The sequence below is a fragment of the Fomitiporia mediterranea genome (assembly GCF_000271605.1).
Source record: "Fomitiporia mediterranea MF3/22 unplaced genomic scaffold FOMMEscaffold_3, whole genome shotgun sequence".
Classification (NCBI taxonomy): domain Eukaryota; kingdom Fungi; phylum Basidiomycota; class Agaricomycetes; order Hymenochaetales; family Hymenochaetaceae; genus Fomitiporia; species Fomitiporia mediterranea.
The window spans coordinates 2,918,122-2,940,292 of NW_006760388.1; the positions used below are offsets into that span (position 1 = coordinate 2,918,122).

Here is a 22,171-nt window from a genome sequence, read left to right on the forward strand (position 1 = left end):
CTTCATTACTAGTACAGAGGAATAACAAAAAATTCAAAAGAAAATTTCTAATTTTGTTTTAAAATTATGTTTTAGATTATTATCTCTATTTATTTCAAGATTTCACAAATGAAGAAATGTTAACAATAATTTCTAGTTTTTGTATAAAGAAAGTTTTAAATTTTGTTTATAATTTTACCAGTCAAAAATGGGAAAATAAATTTCAAATAATGTTTATCATTATGTAAGTTATTTTTTAAGGTAAGGAATTGTGAAATGCCCTATGTGTATTCAGGTGTGAATGGCGGGCACGTGATCGCTACCTCTCCATCCCACTCCGATGAAGTTCCTCATTGACGACCTTCCGGTAAGAGTTACTTTAATGTGTTGCATAAGCAGTAACGGTCTGATGTCCCTTTTTGAAGATAATTTTCCCTTATGACCGAATATATCCAGGTTTTTCTTGATACAATGCATGAGAGAGCAACAAATTTGTCTGAACAGTGATGCTTGCCTTGCAGAGCAATACCAGTACATGTGCGATCTCAAGCGCACGCTGGACGCTTCCGTATGCACTCTAGTGAAATAATTGATAACTTACTTCTAACAGCGAGCTGAATTTAGGGGCACTGCGTTCTTGAGATGCCGTCGGGTACGGGAAAGACGGTATCACTTTTGTCGTTGATTGTGTCTTACCAGCAGGTATGTAGAATTGTCCTAGTTCTCTTGTGTTTTTACTTACGTATCCCTCAGTTCTACCCGACAAAACGGAAGTTAATCTACTGTTCCCGTACGGTTCCGGAGATTGAGAAGGCTTTGGCGGAGCTGAAACGCCTTATGGAGTATCGAATACAGCATGCAGAAACAGAAGAGGAAAGGCAAAAAGAGCGGGCATTCACCGGTGTGGGACTTACAAGTCGGAAAAACCTATGCCTTCATCCCGAGGTTTGAAGAATCTTGGGAACTCGACTCCCGTGTCTTGTATCTTGTTCCTAACTGACAGCACGTTCATGTTTCGTAGGTATCCAAGGAAAGGAAGGGTGTGGTGGTGGATGCCCGATGCAGGGACTTAACGTCTGCATTCACGATGGAGAGAGCACGGAACAACCCAGGATCCGTACCAACCTGTTCTTTTCACGACGTAAGCTGCTTCTTTTCAATCTGCGCATAGCCAAATTCTAATATTCTTTACTCAAAGGAACTGGAGGCGTTTGAACCAGGAAATTTAATTCCACCAGGAATTCACACGCTTGCGGATGTTCTGCAGTACGGTCGCGACAAGGGAGTTTGCCCTTATTTTACCGTTCGAAGAATGGTAACCACTGCTTTCTCGTCCAAAGCACAGTACTGATACGTCACCAGATGGCCTTCGTCGACGTCATAATCTATTCTTTCCACTATCTTCTTGATCCCAAAGTCGCGGAACAGGTATCCAAGGACATATCCAAAGACGCTATCGTAGTATTTGATGAAGCCCATAATATTGGTATGTCGGTACTGTCATTCGACGAATGATCTAAACATGGAGAAACAAACCGGACGTAATCAGATAACGTCTGCCTTGAATCCTTGAGCATTGACCTAACTCGACCCATGCTTGATTCTGCCGCTAGAAGCGTAACGAGGCTCGGCGACAAGATAGAAGAGTAAGTGAAGATACAACCTTGACGCGTAACTTCTCTTTACAATACTTAGAATCAAGATTACCGATGCCTCGCGGTTGCAAGACGAATATGCGAAGCTCGTGGAAGGTTTGCAAGAAGCAGACGAAGCACGACAGGAAGATGCCATCATGGCAAACCCAGGTAGGGTTCTAATGCCTAGTGGAGCTCCGCAGTCGAAACTGATATGTGAAAACAAAGTTTTGCCTGATGACCTGCTGAAAGAAGCCGTTCCCGGGAACATCAGGAAGGCGGAGCATTTCGTCGCGTTTTTGAAACGCTTCGTTGAATATTTGAAGACCCGCATGCGTGTACTCCACGTTGTTGCGGAGACTCCGTTGTCCTTCCTTCAACATTTGAAAGACATTACTTTCATTGAACGACGACCTTTACGGTATACGACCCAATCGACTGATCGTTTTCGCCCAGCTTATTGTCTTTGACCTTCTGGCTGTAGATTCTGCGCAGAGCGTCTTCAATCCCTCGTACGCACGTTGGAGCTGACTAATCTTGATGAATATGCTTCTCTACAGAAGGTCGCGAACTTCGCCACTTTAGTAGCCACTTACGAAAAAGGTTAGGATTCTTGAGTTCCATGAAATACTTTCATTAAAGGCATGCATCAGGTTTTTTGCTTATTTTGGAGCCGTTTGAGACGGACAATGCAACTGTTCCCAATCCTATATTTCATTTTACGTACGTTTATCGTTTCGGCAATCTTCATACTACTGTGACTTACCGGTTTTTGGCGCATTACCAGCTGTTTGGATCCATCTTTAGCCATCGCTCCGGTATTTGAGCGATTTAGTAGTGTTGTCATCACTTCTGGGACGATCTCGCCTCTCGACATGTATCCAAAAATGCTACAATTTACTCCTGTAGTCCAGGAGACATATGCGATGACTCTAACCCGTAACTCGTTCCTACCTCTTGTGAGTGTCATGCATATTTTAATGCTGCTTCCCTTCGCTCCACTGTGCACTCTATACCCATTCCACCGTTCCTTTTACGTGACTGACTTGATGTTTTCTATTCTCAGGTTATAACACGCGGCAGCGACCAAGTAGCTATAAGTTCTCGTTTCGAGGTGCGGAACGATCCCGCCGTTGTCCGGAACTTTGGAGCCATTCTTGTGGAATACAGTAAAATAGTCCCAGATGGCATCGCCGCCTTTTTCCCGAGCTATTTGTACATGGAATCGATAGTTGCCGCGTGGAATGACATGGGGATTTTGAACGAAGTGTGGAAGCACAAGCTCATCTTTGTGGAAACGCCAGATGCAAATGAGACGAGCATAGCTCTAGAAAATTATAGAAGAGTAATTCCCTTACGACATTCAATATTTGGATGTGGACTAATGAGGTTTACGACACAGGCATGTAACAACGGCCGGGGAGCCGTGCTGCTTTCTGTGGCCCGTGGAAAGGTTTCGGAAGGCATCGATTTCGACCACAACTACGGTCGAGCTGTCATTATGTTTGGGTGAGTCGGAAAATACTCGCACGTTATGAAGGAGGGTACTCAATTACGCACGGAGTCCAGTGTCCCCTACCAATACACCGAGAGCCGGATACTGAAGGTCCGATTTCCCGCACCATTGATTGAAAGTAAAGGAACTAATCGACTTGGTCAAACAGGCTCGGCTGGAGTATCTGCGTGACGCGTACCGGATACGGGAATCAGAGTTCCTCGGTTTCGATGCCATGCGGAATGCTGCGCAGTGTGTCGGCCGTGTTCTGCGAGGGAAAACCGACTGGGGATTGATGGTGTTTGCTGATAAGGTAAGCCTTATGGTCGCTTAGGGCCGTGTTGCGAACTACTTATCTCTTGTAACCGCGCTTTACCGACCTTTGTCGTTAGCGTTTTGCTCGAGCGGATAAACGTGCAAAACTTCCGCGTTGGATTAATCAGTACATCACTGAGACGGCCGCTAATCTATCGACAGATATGGCGCTCGTCCTGTCTAAGTTGTTTATGCGACAGATATCGCAGACGCATGCAGAGGATCAGACGGGCATTTCTCTTTGGACGTTGGCGGACATTGAAAAGGCTCAGGCTAAGCAGCGTGCCCTTGAACTCGAGCAGGAAAAGGCAGGCGGGTTGGACGAAAGGAACGCCATACCCGCCCCAATGGAAGTCGACGATGAGTACGGGACTGGCGGTTTAGACGATCAGACCCTTGGAGAGGTAGATATCGACGTATAAATAAAACCTTTAGGATTCATTCAGGGGACAGGGGTTTCATAATCATACATGGGGTAGGCTCGTGAGTACAGCAGATAATCAATCAAGGAAATCACTAGTCAAGTTCTTAAGGCAGAATGTAACTTGCGCCATAATCAGATATTTCGTTCTCCTAACTGTGGAGGGTCGACATCAGGTCTGTGCGCCGCTGAATGTTGAGTGATCCTCCGGCCATGTGCACTGCTCATGGTGTGCAGTTTTCGCACTTCTGATCGAGCTCTTGAGTGACGATCCTTTCCGGCTTGCTGGAGAGGAGCAGTGAGTAACCCATAGCCGGGGAAGTAAAGAAAATGGCAAAGCGGGGTAGTACGAGGGGTGTATTCAAAATGCAAGTCAATGCCGTAAAGTGGCAACGGAGTAGGGTTGAATGGGGGGTGAGAAAACGGTACGAGGATGCCACTCACTTGTACCACCTATTGTGAGTGCAGTTAGGGCAATTGGCAGGATGTGCTCTGCTGTTCCCACATGTCGGGTCCATACAGTCGATCATCGTGTCACCCGTGAAGGTACGGTGGTTGCATTTCGTGTTCAAAGTATAGCGAAGGATCCGATGGCTAGGCGCGGCCAGCGGGCAGAACGCAAAATTGGCATAAAGGCAGAGCCGGGGAGAAAGGAGACCCGGGTGGAACGAGTAAGTGAGCTTTTTATAGGTCGGTCGCTCGGCGTTAACTTACCACATGGTTCTGGACGCTACAGCGATCCAATGCGGGGTTCGGATAGAGTCGTAGATTGTATTGAGCGGGCAACAAAGGCTATCAAGCCGCCGTGACAAGCTCGGCGATCAGGACGGGAGAGGGGGGAAAGTCAAAGCTCGAAGGTCGGCGGAGGTAGGAGAGGGGAGGGGGGCGAGGGACACCAGCCTTAAATGACTACTAGGTGACACGAGCTGGATCGATTATTAAAGCCTGGCTCCGATCAGGAAGGTAAGCGTGTTGCACGATGGGTGCACAATTTACACGACCTACCACTCGGATTGTTAGCGCTCAGACGGCCCGATGTGTGCCAGCAGATAATCAGGGCCTACACGTTTTCCGGTGAAATATTGAGACTATCGATCCTCCGGCAGACAGGTTAATGACCACAGCGCAGTACCTCAACTGAAGAGCGAGGGGAGTTGAGTGAGACTGATATCTCGCTGGACGCGCTTTTAAACACGAAAGTGGTTGCATAGGGATTCTTCGGGAATTGCTGCCGTACGTGGACATGCAGGGATGCACAGGGGCCGTCCGAGCAAAGATCAAATCGTACAGTCATGACGAGGGTTAGACCCTCGTCAGGCCTGACTGTGCTATCTTCTATTGGAAGCCTGGCATGCAGCCGCAAATAGGCGAGGGGGATGTACAACGGTCTCTTGGCCATGCATGTTCGGCATATCGGCGACGAGCTTTCCGCGACTCAGTAGCGCCATTCCTCGGGTACTTTAATTCAATGTACCGTGCATACCCATATCCTGTTTGGCATCCGGGATTGTCAAGATAACGCGGGGAAGTGAATGACGGAAAACCCGACTAGACTTCCGAATATTAGAACCCGCATCTGGGGCTTTGGAGTCAAAGCATTCTGGCATATTCTAGAGCTAGAAAGTCATCAAGAACATGAACTCTCAGCTGACCAACCCGAAATTTGGCGCAGTCTCTCGATTACGTGCTTCTGTCAACGATTTCCTCGGACCAAGACGTACATTGGAGCATGATGTGTTGCTCTTTTCTGAAAATCTGTTTTTAGGTCGTCTCGGGGATTCACCATCAGGGGGGAATCAGCCATTAAACTCAAGGGAACGAGATAAAAACACCAGCAATTAATCTTCGCCCGTGGGGCCACGATGCTTCGGTCTCAGGAATGAGGCAAATGGCATGCATGCGCCGTGAGCACCTGAGTATTCTGGAACATATATGGATAAAGTATAAAAGATATGAGATGTGTTATGTGTATGCATACCCCGACAGGTCTGAGCGCCGCTCGCTTGCAGAGTTGCGACGTTTATGTTATGTAAAATAAGGTAATTAAAGATCTGCAGACAACAGAGAAAGACTTAGAAAGACGCGTGGCTCTCTTCGCCAGGGCAACTGGTAAAGGAGGATACACTTTGCATTTGAATCTGCTTGCCGATGTAAAATAGGAGTTGCAGCCTCAGGGTTGAGGTTGTCAGCCCTGCCCTTATAGGGAAAATCGCTTACCATAAAAGAAGCACTAGTCTAAGTACTCTAGATTGAATTGCCCAGGTACATCTCAGAACAAGATACCGTTCAAATTTTTGTTCACTTACTCAGATTCGGCGTCTTGGGTACCTTGACAAATTTTCTTAGGTCCACACTATCGGGCCTCGGCATCAGGAGACGAAACCCGTTTCAGTATTTAACGCCTCACGGCGAAAACCGTTGGAACACACGAACTTTGCAAACGGCGAAATAAATCAATTAAAAACCGTCGCTGAGCAACATTAAGCCGATGGAACCGGATGTCATCACGTACTGTGACATGAATGTTGCAAAGCCAAGCAATGTACTGAATTCAATTTTTTGTGGTGTGCATGCCCGTCCCGTATTGGAGCACAACAATCTCCGCGCCACCGGGGTAGTGGCATTGTTTAATACAAAGAATAATATTTCCGGAGAGTTCACGGGAATACGTGTTTGTTCTCGGCATAGCTTGGGCCCAGGCATACGTGTGGGTGGGAGCATTTACAAAATACATCTGGTGAACAGTCATGAAACATTCGCTCCGCAGGGAAGGTATCGTTATTTGCCGACCATCGGGCCCTTCGCCGTACTTGTCCGGCGGTCAAATATCTTTATTCTTTATTTGACTACCCGTAAATTCGCTTAACTAGGGTCCAACGTCCCTTCATAAGACTTCACAGGCTAAAGGGGAAGGCCAAACTACTAGACATGCGACTCGTTGCAAAGGGTCCCAAAAAATGCCGTGTGCGGCCCACTCTTGATTCGGTAGTTATGAGCCAACGATATGAGCGTAGTGGCCTCGACGAGCATTAGGATCTTGCAGGTGCTAGAAGCAACGAGGGCATCTAAAGTCACCAATATGCAGGAAATGCATTGGAAGAGCGGAACGCATGGCGTTTATTTAACGACTTTCGTACAACCGCAATATAATACGCGGCATGAATAGTCTACACTGGGCTTGATATCGACTTGAATATCTGCGCGAAGCAAGCGTCGAACCATCTCTGTTCTTTCACCAGGTCCTTTCCCTCGTTGGGCAGCGCCACTAGAGATACAGAGGCAGCTTTCTGGGTGAGATTCGCGATCGAGGACTCGCCAAAACTTCCAGGAGAGTGATTTGCAAGTCCTATCGATGCTAAATCGGCCTGTAAATCGTTAACGAGTGCCACGAAGTTCTTTGAATTTTTTGACACATCATCAGAAACTTGGGGGACGTAGAGCGCGTGGACGAGTTCATCCGCAGACTTCAGCAACAAGTCACCATTAGAGAGAAGTTTATCAAGGGTTCTCGGGGGCGGCAATTCTATAGTGGAAGATGGCCGTAAGATAATATGATCCACGCGCTTGACCAACGTGTATGTGAATTTGAATAACGTATACGCCTGTATAATGTAGCAAATTCAGCATCAGCGCCATATTAACAAGTGACATTAAATCAGAAGGGAGAAGTTTAGGCAGATATGACGAACAGATTTTAGGCGCGTGAGCTCTTCCTGGGAAGCAACGATGTTTTGCTTTTTAGGGTGCTTCATGTCATCGAGCTCCCAATCGTCGTCGAAATCGCCATAGCCTTCATCCTCACTATCCCCTTCATTGTTACCTTCCGCTTCTTCTTCAGTGACCATTTCTTGAACTTCCTTCTCACAATCGCTCAGTCCTCCGAGGACTCCCTGCCATCGTTTTCTGACTGCCTCCTGATTCGTGCGTGGTATCCCGCGGGCTCGGACGATCGCCTCGTGTACAGTACCGGTTCTAACGAGGTATGGTTCAGTTGTACCTTTTTCTCTGATAGCATTCCGATGGTGTGCATCGGATGCATATACCCCCAAGAGTGACTCAAACCCAGTCAACACATCTTCAGTTGACCAGCGCATCTCGCGGGACAGAGTACGTCCATATTGCGCCCCATCGATGCTACACGCACAAGATGCGAGAGCGTTGACATGCGATACAAGTTCTTTGGCCGGAGAAAGCGCCGCGGAGTATGTCAGATCGGAGGGCTTGAGTGCAATAGCGAGCTTGGTTGCGTCATGGTAAAGCAGAGAAAGCAGAGAGTTGTAGTCATTGAGTCTCGTGTCCAAAGATGCATCGGTATTAGTTGCTGGTAGTTGCGTAATAGTACCTGAATCACGCAATGCCTTTAGTGCAGTTGAGCAAGTTTGCGAGGCAAGTTGGAGAATGGCGAAAACTACACTGAGTCAGGCGGGATGAACAAAACACGGGTTGCAATAGAAGGATGCATCGTCTTACCTTCCTGCTTGCTGCACATCTCTAAGAACTATTATGTTATGGAAGTTTTCTTTGATACTGCAAATTATGCAAGAAAGCGGGGAACGGTACAGGTCAAAGACAGGGATTGAAAAGGTTCCTACTCTGAGAAGTCACGGAATTTGCCGGTGTGGTCGATCGACGTTCAAACTCAAAAAAGGCAAATCCAATTGTATTTTTAAAGAAATCCTCGTTTGAAGAGGTAATATTTACGAATATATGTAGGTTACTGTTACAGTGCTGTACGTACATGTGCAGTTAAGCAGAATAAATTATGTTGTGTGTTCCAAGGCGCTGGGTTCTGGAACTTGCAATCCTCCGCATGGAACAAGCGAAGCGTGCCATTGCCGCACAAGCGAGGATGGTTTCTTTGAGGACTAGTTTCAATAGCAGAAATAGACATGTGCCGCACCATACCATCGACTCACAGCCGCGAAGGGGGATGACTGCACTCATTTGTCGCAAACTTCCATTCTGTCTGTAAGAGTTCCAGTAAACCACATCGACCACACCAGGTATTTTTGGAGGCCCCCCCCCCCGAAGGATTCCCGCAATCTAGGCACACATCCATAAAGCCTCCCAGTATGCGAGCTGTTGGAGAAGCTTCCACGTTGTGCACCTTAAATTCTAATGCCTTTCGCTAAAACTAGCTTAGAACTCACATATTTGTAAAAGTGGAAAAACGCAGCGAGCAGATTGATCTCAACGGCTTTCGGTTCGTGAACTAAGACGCATGCCGAAGTGAAAGCCTTCCCGAGCATCGCATCAGAAAGTCTCGTGCGAGCATTGTACAAGAGCACGGAAAGGTCCGACTCAATGACGACCGAGTGTTTGGCTGCGTGTCTTCCGTCACAGGTATCCGAATTCCACGGCAGTAGCGAGATTCTGTTCTTCCCATAGAGACTGGTGTCAATCATCGATAACGCAAAAAAAGGCCTACTTCTCGCATTCACCCCCGATCAAATTAACCGCTATGAAGAAAAGACCGGCTCTGTTTCTTTTCCCGTTTTGCGAATATTCACGTCAGGGACGTGCTCAGTTCATGTCTCCACGCCATGCGGTAAGGTCGTTGGTGCTCAGAGTCGGTCTTCTACGTGCACAAGGCACAGTTTCAATGCATGGGTGCAAGGCAGGTGTTATAATAAGCATAATATGCATACGACATTGTGCTTCTCGTGCCAGGCTGCAGGTGTTAGCCTTACCCCGACTTCTTTCCTCACTTCGATAGGGAGGGCTCATTCACTCTGGCTGTCATCAGTGCATCGTAATCCACAGCACATGAGTCGGCTCCAAATGAAGGACATAAGAACACAAGATAATGCTCACGGGCCTGAGAGTCTGGGACCAGTAGCGAAGGCTTTGTTTCACTTCGCATATGTTGCATTTACGTATGAGTGTCTAGGGGGATAGAGGAACGAAAACGAGCGTCGAGGGCACAAGGACTACGCAATAACGCAATTAAAGTTGTCGAAAGGAACGAAATTTGGTTCTTACCTCTTCGCTTTCCACTGAATAGAACGTCCGAAAAGACATCACTCCAGAACTTCTGTCTCTTAGTGGACCCACATAACATTTGGAAGGACATTCTCACACTCCAAATAAGGAAGGGTTGAGGTTCAGATCCGACGCGTCGAAATAATTCATACTCAAACGCAACAGGCAGAAAAGCCAACACTAGTCAAATGTCTGCAAACCAGGAAAGGGTACTATTGCGTGTTTCGAATCAATGCGCGTACGTTTGGGACGTGGAGGGTGCGGTATACTTTCCTATTTTTGTCGGTGCAATGCAAGAGAGGTTTACTCATTGGTGGTCATGACCAAAAAACAACAACACAGATATAGCAAAACTACGAACACAACATCGCATCTGTGGGCTATTAGGAGGGACTCTTCCACATCTGTCGCAGCAGAATGTATTCCTCGGTGTCCCTTTGTTACTTATGCCTGAGGAAGTAGTTCTGTTAGTAGAAGAAGGTGGGTCTGGGTCGCTACAATTCAATCGGCATGTGTATTAATACATACCTAGGAATTGCTGCCATTGTTGACGATGTGAATGCCCATTGTCGGCCTTCGCAATCTGAGAAAAATGAATGGAACAGCACACGAAACCGCGAGCGAGAGCGAGATATCGCACTCAGGGACGACCGCGAGGTCTCGGCACAAAAAAGCATGACTGAGGAGGCGGTAATGAAAAGACGTGTACGACAAGAACGACGCGCGGCGGATCTCGCCAAAATGTCGAGACGGAATGACGAAAGTGAAAACACTCACGCAGAAACGCCGCCAGGGACTCCACGCCCAACAACCCCACCTTCTGTTCCTGTGGCTCCGACCACTTACACAGTCAAGATTCCAACATCGTCGACACCGTTTAAGTGGTATCGAACTGCGCAGCACTGTCATTTTACTTTATCCGCCGCAAGACGTGCGAATGTCTGGAACTACCCGTCTTCACCCGAGCAGCAGGCAAGATGCGCAATATATCGGTCTTTGTGGAACAAAGGATACTACATGGGCTGTGGCATCAAATTCGGTGGCGACTATCTTGTTTACCCCGGTACGTTAATGAGTTAACTCTTCTTCCGAAGCCCGCATTCTCAATGTTGGGGTGAATCTATCTAGGCGATCTACTCCGTTATCACTCACACTTTGTTGCATCTGTGGTAGAGCTATCTGCTCCTCTACGGCCGATGGAAGTCGTTGCTCACGGACGTCTTGGAACCGCAACGAAAAAGGCACATCTATTATGTTCTTGGGACGCAAGCACTCAGGAAGCAGACATCTTCTCAATTGAATGGGCTGGATTCGGTTAACGTTTGCTCTTCAATACCTCTTTCGGTAATTTACACGAGACTCTAAGTGCGAAGGCTATTTTTGTTTCAAGTCTCTTCTTTACAGCGGACAAACACCGTTCATAGTTTCATGCCTCGATGCTTCGTTTCATAAGACAGGCTCTGGGGTTATTGGAATCCACTTCATTCCATCTGATAAGGCAAAGGGTGAGGAACACGATCTTCGAGTTCTATTTACAAGGCGTTGTTCGTACCGGACGAAGACCTCCCTGAGATTCTCGTGGTGTAAGTCGGGAGCATATTCTTTGATCGTTGTTATGAGCTCTTCATATACCACCTGGAGAAGCAGGGTCAGTAGTCTCTTCCTCTGACAGTATGCATAAGCGGGTGCAATCATACGGAGTACCCTTCCGGTGTAAGGTGCAGTCCGTCGGACAAGTATCTGCTCAGCGCATCTTCCTTTTGACCAGCGGCATCCCACAATGCCTTCCATACATCCACAACTGGGATCTTCTCTTTTGCACCGACATCACGGACCTTCTGCGCATATTCAGCAGTTACACCAAAGTCCCGATCTTTCTTGTGTGTTGTGCCGTCAGGGTCCTTCGACTCAAGCCACTGGTGTAGATTAATCGGCGGCGGCGTGATAAGCAGTATTCTTGTTTCTGGTGAGTGCCAAGTAGAGGAGGGGTCTCTGACCATATGTATGAGATGAGTCAAATTCGATTCGTATTTGTCGATTGGAACATGTTGGACGGAGCTCGGCAAGCACGCATCGTTTGCGCCATACCAAATCGTCAGCAAACGGATCTTCTGTGTATATGACTGCTTGCTCGTCGGTGCAAGGAACTTGTAAACAATCGAAGCAATGTCAATGCATTGAGTGTTTGGGTGCGAAGAACGATAGCTAAAAACCTGCTCAAAGACCGGGATTGCCCACTCTGTATTGTATCCCGAGAATCCCCGGTTGACTACATCCATCTTGCGAACATACGCAGCTGAAAGAGCGACAAGCACGTTTAGTCATTAGCTCTAAATGCCTCCGGTTCTTGGTCTGGCAAAGTTTGATACCTACAGGCTAGTCGCTGGGCAAAGCCATTAGGTTCCCAACCGCCCTGAGTAAGAGAATCGCCTAGCAGAACTATAGCATCTTGAATTGGGGCAGTCATACTTCTTATCGTTTTGGAACTCTACAGGTGAAGTAAGTTTAACAGTATAAGGTGACAATTCAGGAACAAAAGGATCTATATCCCAGTATATCCTGTTCCACCCCGTGGTAATTGCGCGATTGGCACGTGGGGTTCTTCCTTGGACAACGACTCGGAAATAAAATTTGTATTAAGTTCTACTCACGCCAGCTTTCAATTGCAGCATGCCCGTCTCTCCGCTTACATCGCAGCAAGTGGGTAACTACTGCACCAAGCGCATTATGTCTGAGTTTTAAGAGCCAGCTTACCCGCCGCCCAGGACATTTTCTTATCAACCCATCTCAGGACATATTACGACAAGAGTTCTGGACAAGAATGAAAGGAGATATCTACCATCTATGCAGGATGCGAATTCAGTACATTGAACTTTACTCCATACTCGAATTTAGCTGTGCTAGTATTAAACAGGACCTTGCTTCAGGTCAGGCAGCACCAAAACTCAAACTCACGAATTACAAGCACAAGGTAGTATCTTGTGTTATGGTCGTGGCTCTACTAGTGTATGTTAACACCTTGTACAAAAGAATTCTATATCACGAACACCTCTAGTACGTATCATGCAAATTTATTTAAAGCCTAAACGGAAAGTCTTTTAATGCCCTTCACTGTCATTGTGCTTGGTATGTATGCAACTCGTGCAGTCCTTACTAAGTCAAGACATGAATCTCGATTCTTATGTTCGTAAGCAGTTGATATATTGATGCAATCGGACGGCTTGCATATGTGCGGAATATATTCATAACTTAGTGCAGTCACAGCGTTGAGGTTTCTTGGAAGAATGACAAATTGAACCGTGGATTCAACACATTGTAAAAATGCTGTCAATGTCTACATGAGCAAGGCTTCGTAATGCAGAAAACAGTAGCAGATACCTATAACGCAACTATCTAGTATTCCAGTAACGTTCCGCCAGTTGATACAATTGCTTCTGCATCATGGAATAATACACGAGCAGAGGCACATGACAGGATTTAAAATATACTTGTATTGCTTGGAAAACATCCTGCACACAAACTGCAAATTATCTACAGCGCTACAGGATGAAGTGTTGCTTGTGCATGTTCAACGGAGTGTATACTATGTACTTTGTCCTAATGAGTTTGATTGCTGATGCTGTTGATTGTGTGTATGTGTAGAAAAATAGATAGATAGTTTAGAAGGCAAAGAAAGATGAGCAGACGATATGAAAATTGAGACGGAGGCGGACAGAGAGAAAGAGAAATCCGAAACTGAAAATGCAAAATGCATCTGCAAACGATCAAACAAGGCATCGCAACGACTGTATGCGAAGCTAGAACAAAGAGATGTTCCGACAAATCGGATGCGTATGTAGGACTGAAATAATAAAAGAAAAACAAAGCAATGTATATAAATGCGATCCGAAACGAGATGCGAACAAATCATTGCATGCGAGTTGATAAAGAGAAAGAAAAACAAGAACAGATGACGTTGCATAAAGATCTGCACAATGGGGAAAGGAGAAAGGAGAAATCAGAATAACCAAGAAAAAACAGTAATTGTCCGAATAAATAAAGAGATTTGTGGGATGTAGGAGAATGTATGCGCCGTTAGCGGAATTGCAGGAGTATGCTCGGATCTCAGAGTTCACTGGCACAAACGGTGCGTGAACCACGATGCTGGATTAGTGGTAGTATAGTATTGGTGAAATTGCTGTGTGTTGCTGGAGCTTGACTATGTGAGTGCAGAGTCGGCTGCGAAAAACGTTAGAGTCTGGGCGAGATCTTGATACAGGGATTGAAACCGAGATTTGGTGAGGATGGGTTACGTGGGTGGCGAATAGCTGAGTGTGAAGATAAGTGTGTGGTTCCGTGAGTATATCAGGCCTTGTGAACATCGTGTCTTGCTGATGATGGCATTTCAACGGATCTGAGCGACCGTCTGGGCGCGTTGCAGAGGCCCGCGTCCGGTCCCTGCGTTTCGTTGCTTGAAGTTGAGCATAGACATGCCCATCAGTCCATTTTTCGCCCTGGCTGCTGGCGGTGGGCAAGGACTCTTATCAACGCCTTCTAATATCCCGCTCTCATCACTGCTCACGCTGGTCATGCCGATCATCGAATCCTCGTCGAGTGTCGAGAGAATTGGCGGAGCATCTTCACCAGATCGCCTCGAGCGAGATACAATGGCGGCGGGAAGCAGAGACGAACTTCCCGGAGCGGAGTTCCTTTGATGATGTGAGAAAGGATTTGGCGGCTGTTGGCCTTGCGATCCTGAAAGCTGCTTTGAGAGCTCTCCGTATGCGTAGCTCTTTGTCCTACCAAAACGCGACTTCGTCCGGAATTGGTCGAGATCCTGGCGTCGATCACGAGCGTACTGGGGGTCATCCATACGCACGTAGCCACGGGGCTCACTGTACATTGCTGACTCCGTGTAGTACTGGTGGTAGCCTCCTTTGAGGACGTATACTTCCGGATAGTGTATGCGCGGATAGACGTGATTGTTCATCGCTCTGTCCTTTGCGCGTAGGGCTTTGGCGCTAGAAAGACATTACTGTCAGTGATCGCTAACAGACGTAATCAAACAACATACAAAGTCGGTGCACGTTTTGCACTAAATTCGCAATGAAAGATAAGAATAGTCTTTTTGTTCGGATCACCACTGCATGTCGGCGTCGGTTTGGGAATATTATTTCCTAAAAGATAGTCTTCGATGTCTGCTGTTGTGTTAACATTGACAGCCCCTTTGATATGGCCGCCTTGGTATTCATAATCAAATCGACAGTCAATAATATGATAAGTCACGATCTTATCATCGTATGTCCCAGATATTAAAGCGTCCAGCTACAAAGGCATCCCAGAGAATGTTAAACAGCCGTACTACAAAAAATGCAATGAGCTTACCGTTTGAACATCAATTCGCATCAGGCCGTCTTCTGGAACTCGTTCACATGGAAGGATCTTCCCATGTGCTTCATTGTCGCCGAACCCTGGTAAGCCTGTTCCTTTAAGCCAGCGAGCGCTCGGACTTTCAATATTGGCTGGGTGCGTTGCGTCTCTCAAGGGTGATTGCACCGAAGGATTCGTATCCCGTTGGCGGAGAGTACCGCCAGCTGCAAACGGTCGAAAATCATCCGTTCCATCTCGCCTTCGGATGGTACGCACCGCCTGCTTCTTCGCCAGAGCTTGAGCAGCTGGAGAAGAGACTTCGTGTCCTACTTCGGAATCACCCTCACCGGGACTCGATGGCATCGGAGGAACGGTAGCAGAAAATGCACGTCTCGGTGCTGGCATTTCCTTGAAACCGTTATCATCGTTCGCCTCCATGACAGAATATGCAGATATTGCATGCCCTTCCAAAGCTGGTCGCTTCAACCTCTTGGGACCATCGGAGATTGAGGTAGTTCCAGATGGTGCGGTCAAAAAAGCAGGCTGCCGAATGTTCTTACCAAACAGACCACCTGTACTTGCAACTCGTTCAAACTTGCGGGCAGAGGGCGATGGCGGGGCCGGCGAAGAAGATCCTTCGAAGTTACCCTGTAGGAAGGTAGCACCATCATTACTGTATCTTTGTCTCATTCCGACATTCTGTCGGGGAGAACCCTCAGGCGATAGAGACCTGCGCTTCATTGGCCGAATTGGAGGCGGGGACGACATGCCATCAAAGAAGAGGTTCGAGAACCCCTTCTCATCTTGTACGGATGGGAACTTGATGGTCGGATCCTCGACGGTAGGGCAAGTTAGCGATGCAGGAAGAATGCATTCGTCTACCTCCATTGCATCTGAGTAATTAGTATTCCGGTGATCTTCAGCGGGCTAGTGTCGTGAATATGGCATAAGCAAAAGGCGGACAGTTCAGAATGTAATGAGCTGATCATCCAGCCTGGATTGAAATGCAACTCACAACGTTCTCAGCCTTGCCTGATGAGAAACCAGCTAACCACTCCGACGGGAGCAAAGTACGTTGCGGACCGTTACTGCCCATCCTCATTGATGCGCTCTCTGCCTGGACGGTCGCCAATGCGTGGTTTCCCAGCTCGCGACCAAACGAACGAGCGGCTGACAACTCTTGTCGAGAGGCTTTTCTCTCGGAGGCGTCGTCGAGGAACATCTTCTGAGGAGGGGCGGGAGAAATGTCCATTGCCATCGGCGACTGGACTTCGGGAAGACTGGAGGGTACGAATGCGTCTCGAGGCGAACCGGTGGGGGAGTTCAAGGACATGGTTGAGGCGAAGGAGTTCTCTAGATCTGAGGAAAGGAAGTCATCGAGCTCGTTTGAAGGGCGCTGTAAGCGCTCCGACGGCTTGCGAGACGGTGCTGGAGGGGGTTTGAGCGTCTTGGCAGACAGTGATGTAAAGAACGGAGGCATTTCCTCGAACGAAGTGTCAGGATCGCGTCGTTTGCGCTTCCTGTTATTGACTGCAGCTGCAAGACTAAGACCGATCGCGTTGAACATCGCGGATGGAGGAAGCAAGGAGTGAGACGCGTTCAGTATTTAAGCAGGTTGAACTTTTAAAGAGCCACTTACGAGAGTTATGTCACGCCGTTGGAAACACGGGTGTGATCGTGGCCGACTGTCGAGGAGAGAGAGGATTCAGGATGAGCTATGGTTGAAGTTCAACTTTGAAGACGCCACGCGCCAGAGCACGGGTCGATCTATTGTAATCGGCCACGTTCCGGGTAGCTCTACCGAAGAACAAAATACTCACGGTTAAAATGAAGGTATTTTCGGAGGAGGCCGCGCCTTGATCGAGGAGAACGAACAGGATATTGTCAGTGGACTGGGCGATAGGATACGAAGACAAAGAGCACAAAAGTTCAACCAGTTTACTTACGAGACGAGAGCTCGGGGGATTGATGCAACCGTCTGTAGGTCCAATTCAACACGATCACGCGCCCGAAACGATCAGAACGCGCTAAAAACGCGTGTCAAGAGGAAATGATCAAGAGCGTCGTCTGCACGTCGTCTACAAGAAATCTATCAAGACCGACGCTGGCCAGGCGCAGGTGAGGAAGAAAAGGACGAGAAGGGACGAGAGCAGACTGGGAAAGAAAGACAACGAGTATTTGGCCGGTATTTGTCCTTGTTCAACTATGACATAATGACCGCGTCGCCTATGTGAAACGTAACAAAATCATTTCAACCTCCACTCACAGCCGTTCGTCATTTTTGACCTCAGCGGGCCGTTTTCGAGGACGATCTTCGAGGACGCTCTTGTATCAGACTTCATCGAAGAGCTAGTCAGAGTTACGATACGGATGCAAAATATCAGAATCCATCTTTTGATGAGTTCACCAAGTAACTATATGCTAAGCCAAATAACCCCTTTTGCCTACGCCGCAAAACACACACAATCGTCCATGGTCGGGCCACACAACCGCAATTTACAATATCTCTAATTTACAGAATATAGCAACCGGAAGGTTCTTGCGGCTGCGTAATAGGCACATTTGTAACCTGGTAACGCCACCGTTTCGCCTGAAGCGTGAAGGTTGTTTTTCCGTCTGGCGAAATGACTTTTAACATGAAACTCGCCTCGACCCGTCTTATAGCAGCACGGAAAATCTGCCTTTTGTTCCTCGCGAATGCTCCAGCTAAATTCAACCGATATAAGTGCCGTCATTAGAGACAAAACAAAGGTTGTGTCGAGTTTACCTCACCTTCAAGTAGAATTTATGATTGTAGTGATGACATTTCACAGGGTATTCCGAGAAAACACCACGGAGGATAAGATTATGTATTACGGAGCAACTGATCCGCTTTCGATCAGTCAAATTTTTCACTTTATGAATCTGATCAGCATCAATTTTGAGCAAGGAACCGAACTCCTTTGCATTTAAGCCCCTCGATACTGCCGTGGCAAGTTGCAAAATCCCAAAGTTACCATTGGGCCTCTCTTGCGGCCGCTCGCCATCATCTTCCGAGAGTAGCCTGAACTCTGCCACGATGACATCAACGAATTTCTTCTGTACTATACCAAGTCGGTTCGCTGCCACTGGCTGAAGACAGACATCACAGTTGCCACAACGTCCATTGGATTTATAACCATAGTGCTTCAGGAGGTACGATCTTCTACATGTCGTATGATCTACACACATGCGTAATAATTGTTGGACCGATGGGATAACCTCTTGTTCAAGGTAGTCGTTTTCCATGGGTTTGTCCTGGTTCAGTGACAGAGAGTAGTTCCGATGGCAATCTGCGTAAGTATAATCTATACTTAGGGTATCAGTCATGCTCGACAGACTTGGTAGGTTACGGATGGGAACTGACACAGAATGCATCGTGCGGCCTTCCCATCACGACCTGCCCTGTAAAAAAAACAAGATATTATGAACGGTGGATTGACACGTGAAGGACATGCCCACCTGCCGGTCTCTTGGAGATATGCACTGACTCCCTATCAAAAATAACCAGCCTTTATCAATAGGAACGATTAATTTACTGTAAGATCAATTACCTTGGGTAAGTCCTGATGTAGGACAAACCTGACTGAAAGCCGATGAGTGACTTGAGTGACCTCGAGGACTAGAAGACATACCATCTTCTTTATCAATGCCCATTCCGAATGCAACCTGGACCCGTATTCATATGAGTTGTGATTATGTAAACGCATATCCATTTCCACATACTGTAGCAATCATGATTCGCACATGATTTTGTTTCCATAGTTGATAAGAACAAGATCTCTCCTCTTCGGACATTTCCTGCCCAAAGTAACAGGTGGCCAAAATTCCTTCACTATTTAATGTCTTTTGAAGCTTCCTACAGCGTTCAGGCGTTCTACAATAAATAATCCCTGACTGTTCTCCATTCCACCTTAAGCTCCTGAGCTAACACGTGAGTACTTCTAAAAAATACTGTCTGTAAGTGAGGGGTTCGCTCACGCTTCGAGGAACTTGACAATAGCTGCAGTGCATTCCAAGCCTTTGTGTTCCATGTTAATGACTTGGTAGCATATATTCGGCCTATCAGGATTTTTGGTTACAATTTTACAGTCTTGCACGCCGAGAAATCGTTCCGAATCGTGAAGTATCTTCTGGCTTATAGAACCTGAGAGGGCTAGGATTGGAACGCTGGTATACTTCTCCTTCAAGTTCTGGAGTTGCATATACTGGGAAGTACTCAGTTACTTTCGATAGTCCGCCTCAAATTTGGATATATGACTTACTAAGGGCCGATACGAATGTCCCCACTATCAGGTTACCGTGTTTAGTTCAAGTCCATGATTTCAATCGAGACTATACGTACGTCGAGAATAATCTGTGCCTCATCAAAGACAAACAATGCTACGCGATTCTGGTTATATAGGTTGTCCATCAGCCTCGTCCACAATGGGCCAGCCAGTCGCTCTGGTGTAATAAACACGAAGACAGGTGGATGGGCAGAATGAACGAGGAGCTTTATGTATTGATAATGATTGATATCCTGCTGCTCTTTGTAGTACAGCCTTTGTCCAGTGTAAGCTGTGTGGTAGTAGGCGGTAGTTTGTGGATACCCACGGGATAGCATATATGCCCTTTTTGTGCAAGTCTCCCACTTGCTCCTTCATGAGAGAGATGAGAGGCTGAAGATTGCGTACGTCAGCTTGCATCTTCATTGTGCATGATATATGTAATGTTGTTGAGGACTCAAGTGTCTTGATGTGCAGAGTGGCATGACCACTCCGACCAGAAGCTCATGCAACCAGAGAAATGGTGACTGACGCTAATAACAAAGGTAATTCCTTGTCCAGTCATAGCCTTATACAGTCCGGCTACCTGGAAAGGTACAATGCATATGAGTATTGTGTGAATAAACAAGTGCTGTTTGTCTCAAACCTGGTAAACGAGACTTTTACCCGAACCAGGCGGTAGAGTACAAAAAACGTCACGATTCTCACAAATAGCTTTGATTGCGGAGTATTGACCATCTAACCATCTCTTGTGGCCCAGTTTCTGCAATACATCAGTAAGATCCTGTTTAAGAGAGGAAGAACGGTCGATATCCCGAGTCATTTTACGCACTAACAGGGGTAGAAACCTGGTCAAGGGGGACTCAAGATGATCGAGCAGAGTGGGCGTTCTGGGAAAAGGTCCGGAATGAAGAATGCCTTTATAAAGTGTATGATCGCATAATTTTTCAGCCCAGTCATCATTACAGAAGTTGGCTGGGATTGGTAGAGTCCCTCTTATGAGGGTTTCGAAGCCATTCCAAAAGAGGATATAGCGTGGGACTTCGCGAACACATATTTGAGTTTGACCACCGTGTTCATGGCGCCGCCCTTCAGCACGACGTGTACTAGCTTTCGTCAAGTGCGATAGAGATCAGTTGATCTCTCCCTTCACCTAATGGCTCACTTATCTAACACACAATCCGATCGGTTTTCTGAATCACGTTCGTTTGCCAGCTTTCCACAGGGACGAGCACCAGCATCGTACTATTCGCAGCAGTCGACGGCACAAGCAAGAGCTTCCTATCCTTCTTTCTTATCATTACCGGAGACTCTATCTTATCAACTTTCTTGGCTATGGAAAGGCTTCGTAGATGCATCTCGCTGGGATATTGTTGTCTCTACTGTAGCTGGGTGTGTTACATCTGTTCGTTGTGTTACTTTTAACCACTCACCTTGCACGTGCAAGTGATGCAGAAATTAGAGCGAATATGCTCAAGTCATTCATGTTGAATGGACTATCACTATTGTCGATCTACATTTTCGACCTATTGTTACAACCACTTGTCCGAGACCAGCAAAAGTGGCTACACCGAAATATGGGCTGGTTTTATAGAGTGTTATGGCTTTTTCCAGTGGTCGGTGCATCGCTGTATTTAAATGTAAGCATGAATCTCCTCAGAGTTTATTGTACCTGCTATAGCTCACCCTCATGTACCACAGAGCTCATGGTGTTCGATTGTTGCAAACCGTGTGTATACACTTCGACACGGCAGTCGAAAAACAGCACCTTCAACATACACCGGCATCCTAACCGCCCTTGCTACCTCGGCCTATCGGGCTGTTATGATATGTACATCAGTGGTGATTGCATTCGCATTGGGATACGTTCCGGTGGTTGGCTATACTGCTGGCTTCATTTTCTTCTGTTGGGTAGACACGTGAGTATTGCCTTGATGTCTAAAAATCATTAATTAACATTCGAAAGTCCAGATATTACTGCTTTGAGTATGTGCATTGTTTAACCATTGTGAGGTGTGCGATCTTACGGTCTTCCCTAGGTTTATTTGGATAGCTCGAGGATTATCTCTTGCCCAGCGAATAAGGCACCTTGAAGAACGCTGGGCATATTACCTTGCTTTTGGTACGGACCTTTTCGGACAGTACAGTTGCAAGATGTCTTATGTCGCTTCCAGGATTTCCTTCTTCCGCTCTGTGCATGTGGGGGAGCACCTTGGCCAATGCAGCCATATTCGCTCTCATTCTTCCTTCAGTATGTCACTTTTCACAGTATTGAACTGATTTTTTTTCTAATAATTTTCGTAGTATATCATCATGGCGATGCACGCGAAACCAGCTCCCATAAATCCATATAACCCATTGCCAATATCTGATGCAAGCGATATCCGATATCCCTCTCCTTTCGTCCCAATACGGTTACCTATTTTCGCGGTAGTATTATGGATCAATGACCGCATTGTTCGACTCTTAAGTGTCGGTGGAAGTAGAAACCGCGGATATGCTCAAGGAGTAATGGTAAGCACTGCTGGTGGCATTAGCGATACAATGGTAGAAAGTGTTGAAGAGGGTGGTGGTGATGCTGCGTCCGCAGAGGCTATGCATTCGGCATCTAGGGAGAGGCGTGCGGGAGGTGGAATCCGGGTAGCAGATACCAGAAGAAGGAAGAAGGATTAGAAGCAAACATCATGTAGACGCAGTGAAATGCAATTTT

At 46.9% G+C, this 22,171-nt stretch overlaps 8 protein-coding genes across 8 annotated transcripts; 3 read left to right on the forward strand and 5 right to left on the reverse strand.

Moving 5' to 3' along the window:
* Positions 1-319: 319 nt before the first annotated feature.
* FOMMEDRAFT_153423 (DNA repair helicase) lies at positions 320-3,845 on the forward strand (the record flags this gene model as incomplete). The annotated part of the gene is made up of 19 exons (XM_007264148.1): positions 320-346; positions 405-435; positions 501-547; positions 604-681; positions 733-924; positions 1,001-1,120; positions 1,178-1,294; positions 1,342-1,465; positions 1,529-1,625; positions 1,675-1,784; positions 1,842-2,034; positions 2,098-2,216; positions 2,267-2,336; positions 2,401-2,572; positions 2,680-2,958; positions 3,016-3,116; positions 3,183-3,219; positions 3,278-3,421; positions 3,501-3,845. The coding sequence occupies 19 exons, from the start codon at positions 320-322 to the stop codon at positions 3,843-3,845; spliced, it is 2,403 nt and encodes an 800-aa protein (XP_007264210.1).
* Positions 3,846-3,875: 30 nt separating this feature from the next.
* FOMMEDRAFT_18264 (uncharacterized protein) lies at positions 3,876-4,634 on the reverse strand. Its single transcript, XM_007264149.1, has 3 exons — positions 4,559-4,634; positions 4,289-4,438; positions 3,876-4,129 (listed from the first exon to the last, which is right to left on the reverse strand). Exons 1-3 carry the CDS (start codon positions 4,561-4,563, stop codon positions 4,069-4,071), a joined length of 216 nt encoding a protein of 71 aa, XP_007264211.1. The 5' UTR covers positions 4,564-4,634; the 3' UTR covers positions 3,876-4,068.
* Positions 4,635-5,479: 845 nt separating this feature from the next.
* Positions 5,480-5,686, forward strand: FOMMEDRAFT_153425 (uncharacterized protein; the record flags this gene model as incomplete). Its single annotated transcript, XM_007264150.1, has 2 exons — positions 5,480-5,561; positions 5,610-5,686. 2 exons carry the CDS (start codon positions 5,480-5,482, stop codon positions 5,684-5,686), a joined length of 159 nt encoding a protein of 52 aa, XP_007264212.1.
* A 1,325-nt stretch (positions 5,687-7,011) lies between these two features.
* FOMMEDRAFT_26833 (uncharacterized protein) lies at positions 7,012-9,249 on the reverse strand (the record flags this gene model as incomplete). The annotated part of the gene is made up of 5 exons (XM_007264151.1): positions 7,012-7,446; positions 7,534-8,257; positions 8,315-8,371; positions 8,761-8,972; positions 8,995-9,249. The coding sequence occupies 5 exons, from the start codon at positions 9,247-9,249 to the stop codon at positions 7,012-7,014; spliced, it is 1,683 nt and encodes a 560-aa protein (XP_007264213.1).
* Positions 9,250-9,911: 662 nt separating this feature from the next.
* Positions 9,912-12,498, reverse strand: FOMMEDRAFT_145380 (SGNH hydrolase; the record flags this gene model as incomplete). Its single annotated transcript, XM_007264152.1, has 9 exons — positions 9,912-10,038; positions 10,100-10,290; positions 10,355-10,889; positions 10,955-11,316; positions 11,379-11,461; positions 11,524-11,973; positions 12,040-12,122; positions 12,200-12,314; positions 12,478-12,498. The coding sequence occupies 6 exons, from the start codon at positions 12,496-12,498 to the stop codon at positions 11,253-11,255; spliced, it is 816 nt and encodes a 271-aa protein (XP_007264214.1). The 3' UTR covers positions 9,912-10,038; positions 10,100-10,290; positions 10,355-10,889; positions 10,955-11,252.
* A 1,622-nt stretch (positions 12,499-14,120) lies between these two features.
* Positions 14,121-16,742, reverse strand: FOMMEDRAFT_145381 (uncharacterized protein; the record flags this gene model as incomplete). Its single annotated transcript, XM_007264153.1, has 4 exons — positions 14,121-14,826; positions 14,880-15,130; positions 15,191-16,102; positions 16,191-16,742. The coding sequence occupies 4 exons, from the start codon at positions 16,740-16,742 to the stop codon at positions 14,211-14,213; spliced, it is 2,331 nt and encodes a 776-aa protein (XP_007264215.1). The 3' UTR covers positions 14,121-14,210.
* A 148-nt stretch (positions 16,743-16,890) lies between these two features.
* FOMMEDRAFT_153430 (P-loop containing nucleoside triphosphate hydrolase protein) lies at positions 16,891-19,887 on the reverse strand (the record flags this gene model as incomplete). The annotated part of the gene is made up of 15 exons (XM_007264154.1): positions 16,891-17,030; positions 17,122-17,202; positions 17,279-17,329; positions 17,442-17,524; positions 17,692-17,881; positions 17,980-18,501; positions 18,561-18,598; positions 18,656-18,687; positions 18,748-18,779; positions 18,829-18,862; positions 18,920-19,115; positions 19,175-19,401; positions 19,459-19,482; positions 19,539-19,737; positions 19,790-19,887. The coding sequence occupies 15 exons, from the start codon at positions 19,885-19,887 to the stop codon at positions 16,891-16,893; spliced, it is 1,947 nt and encodes a 648-aa protein (XP_007264216.1).
* A 726-nt stretch (positions 19,888-20,613) lies between these two features.
* Positions 20,614-22,151, forward strand: FOMMEDRAFT_119581 (uncharacterized protein). Its single transcript, XM_007264155.1, has 7 exons — positions 20,614-20,853; positions 20,909-21,101; positions 21,163-21,380; positions 21,433-21,447; positions 21,501-21,583; positions 21,636-21,712; positions 21,766-22,151. Exons 1-7 carry the CDS (start codon positions 20,618-20,620, stop codon positions 22,132-22,134), a joined length of 1,191 nt encoding a protein of 396 aa, XP_007264217.1. The 5' UTR covers positions 20,614-20,617; the 3' UTR covers positions 22,135-22,151.
* The last annotated feature ends 20 nt before the right edge of the window (positions 22,152-22,171 follow it).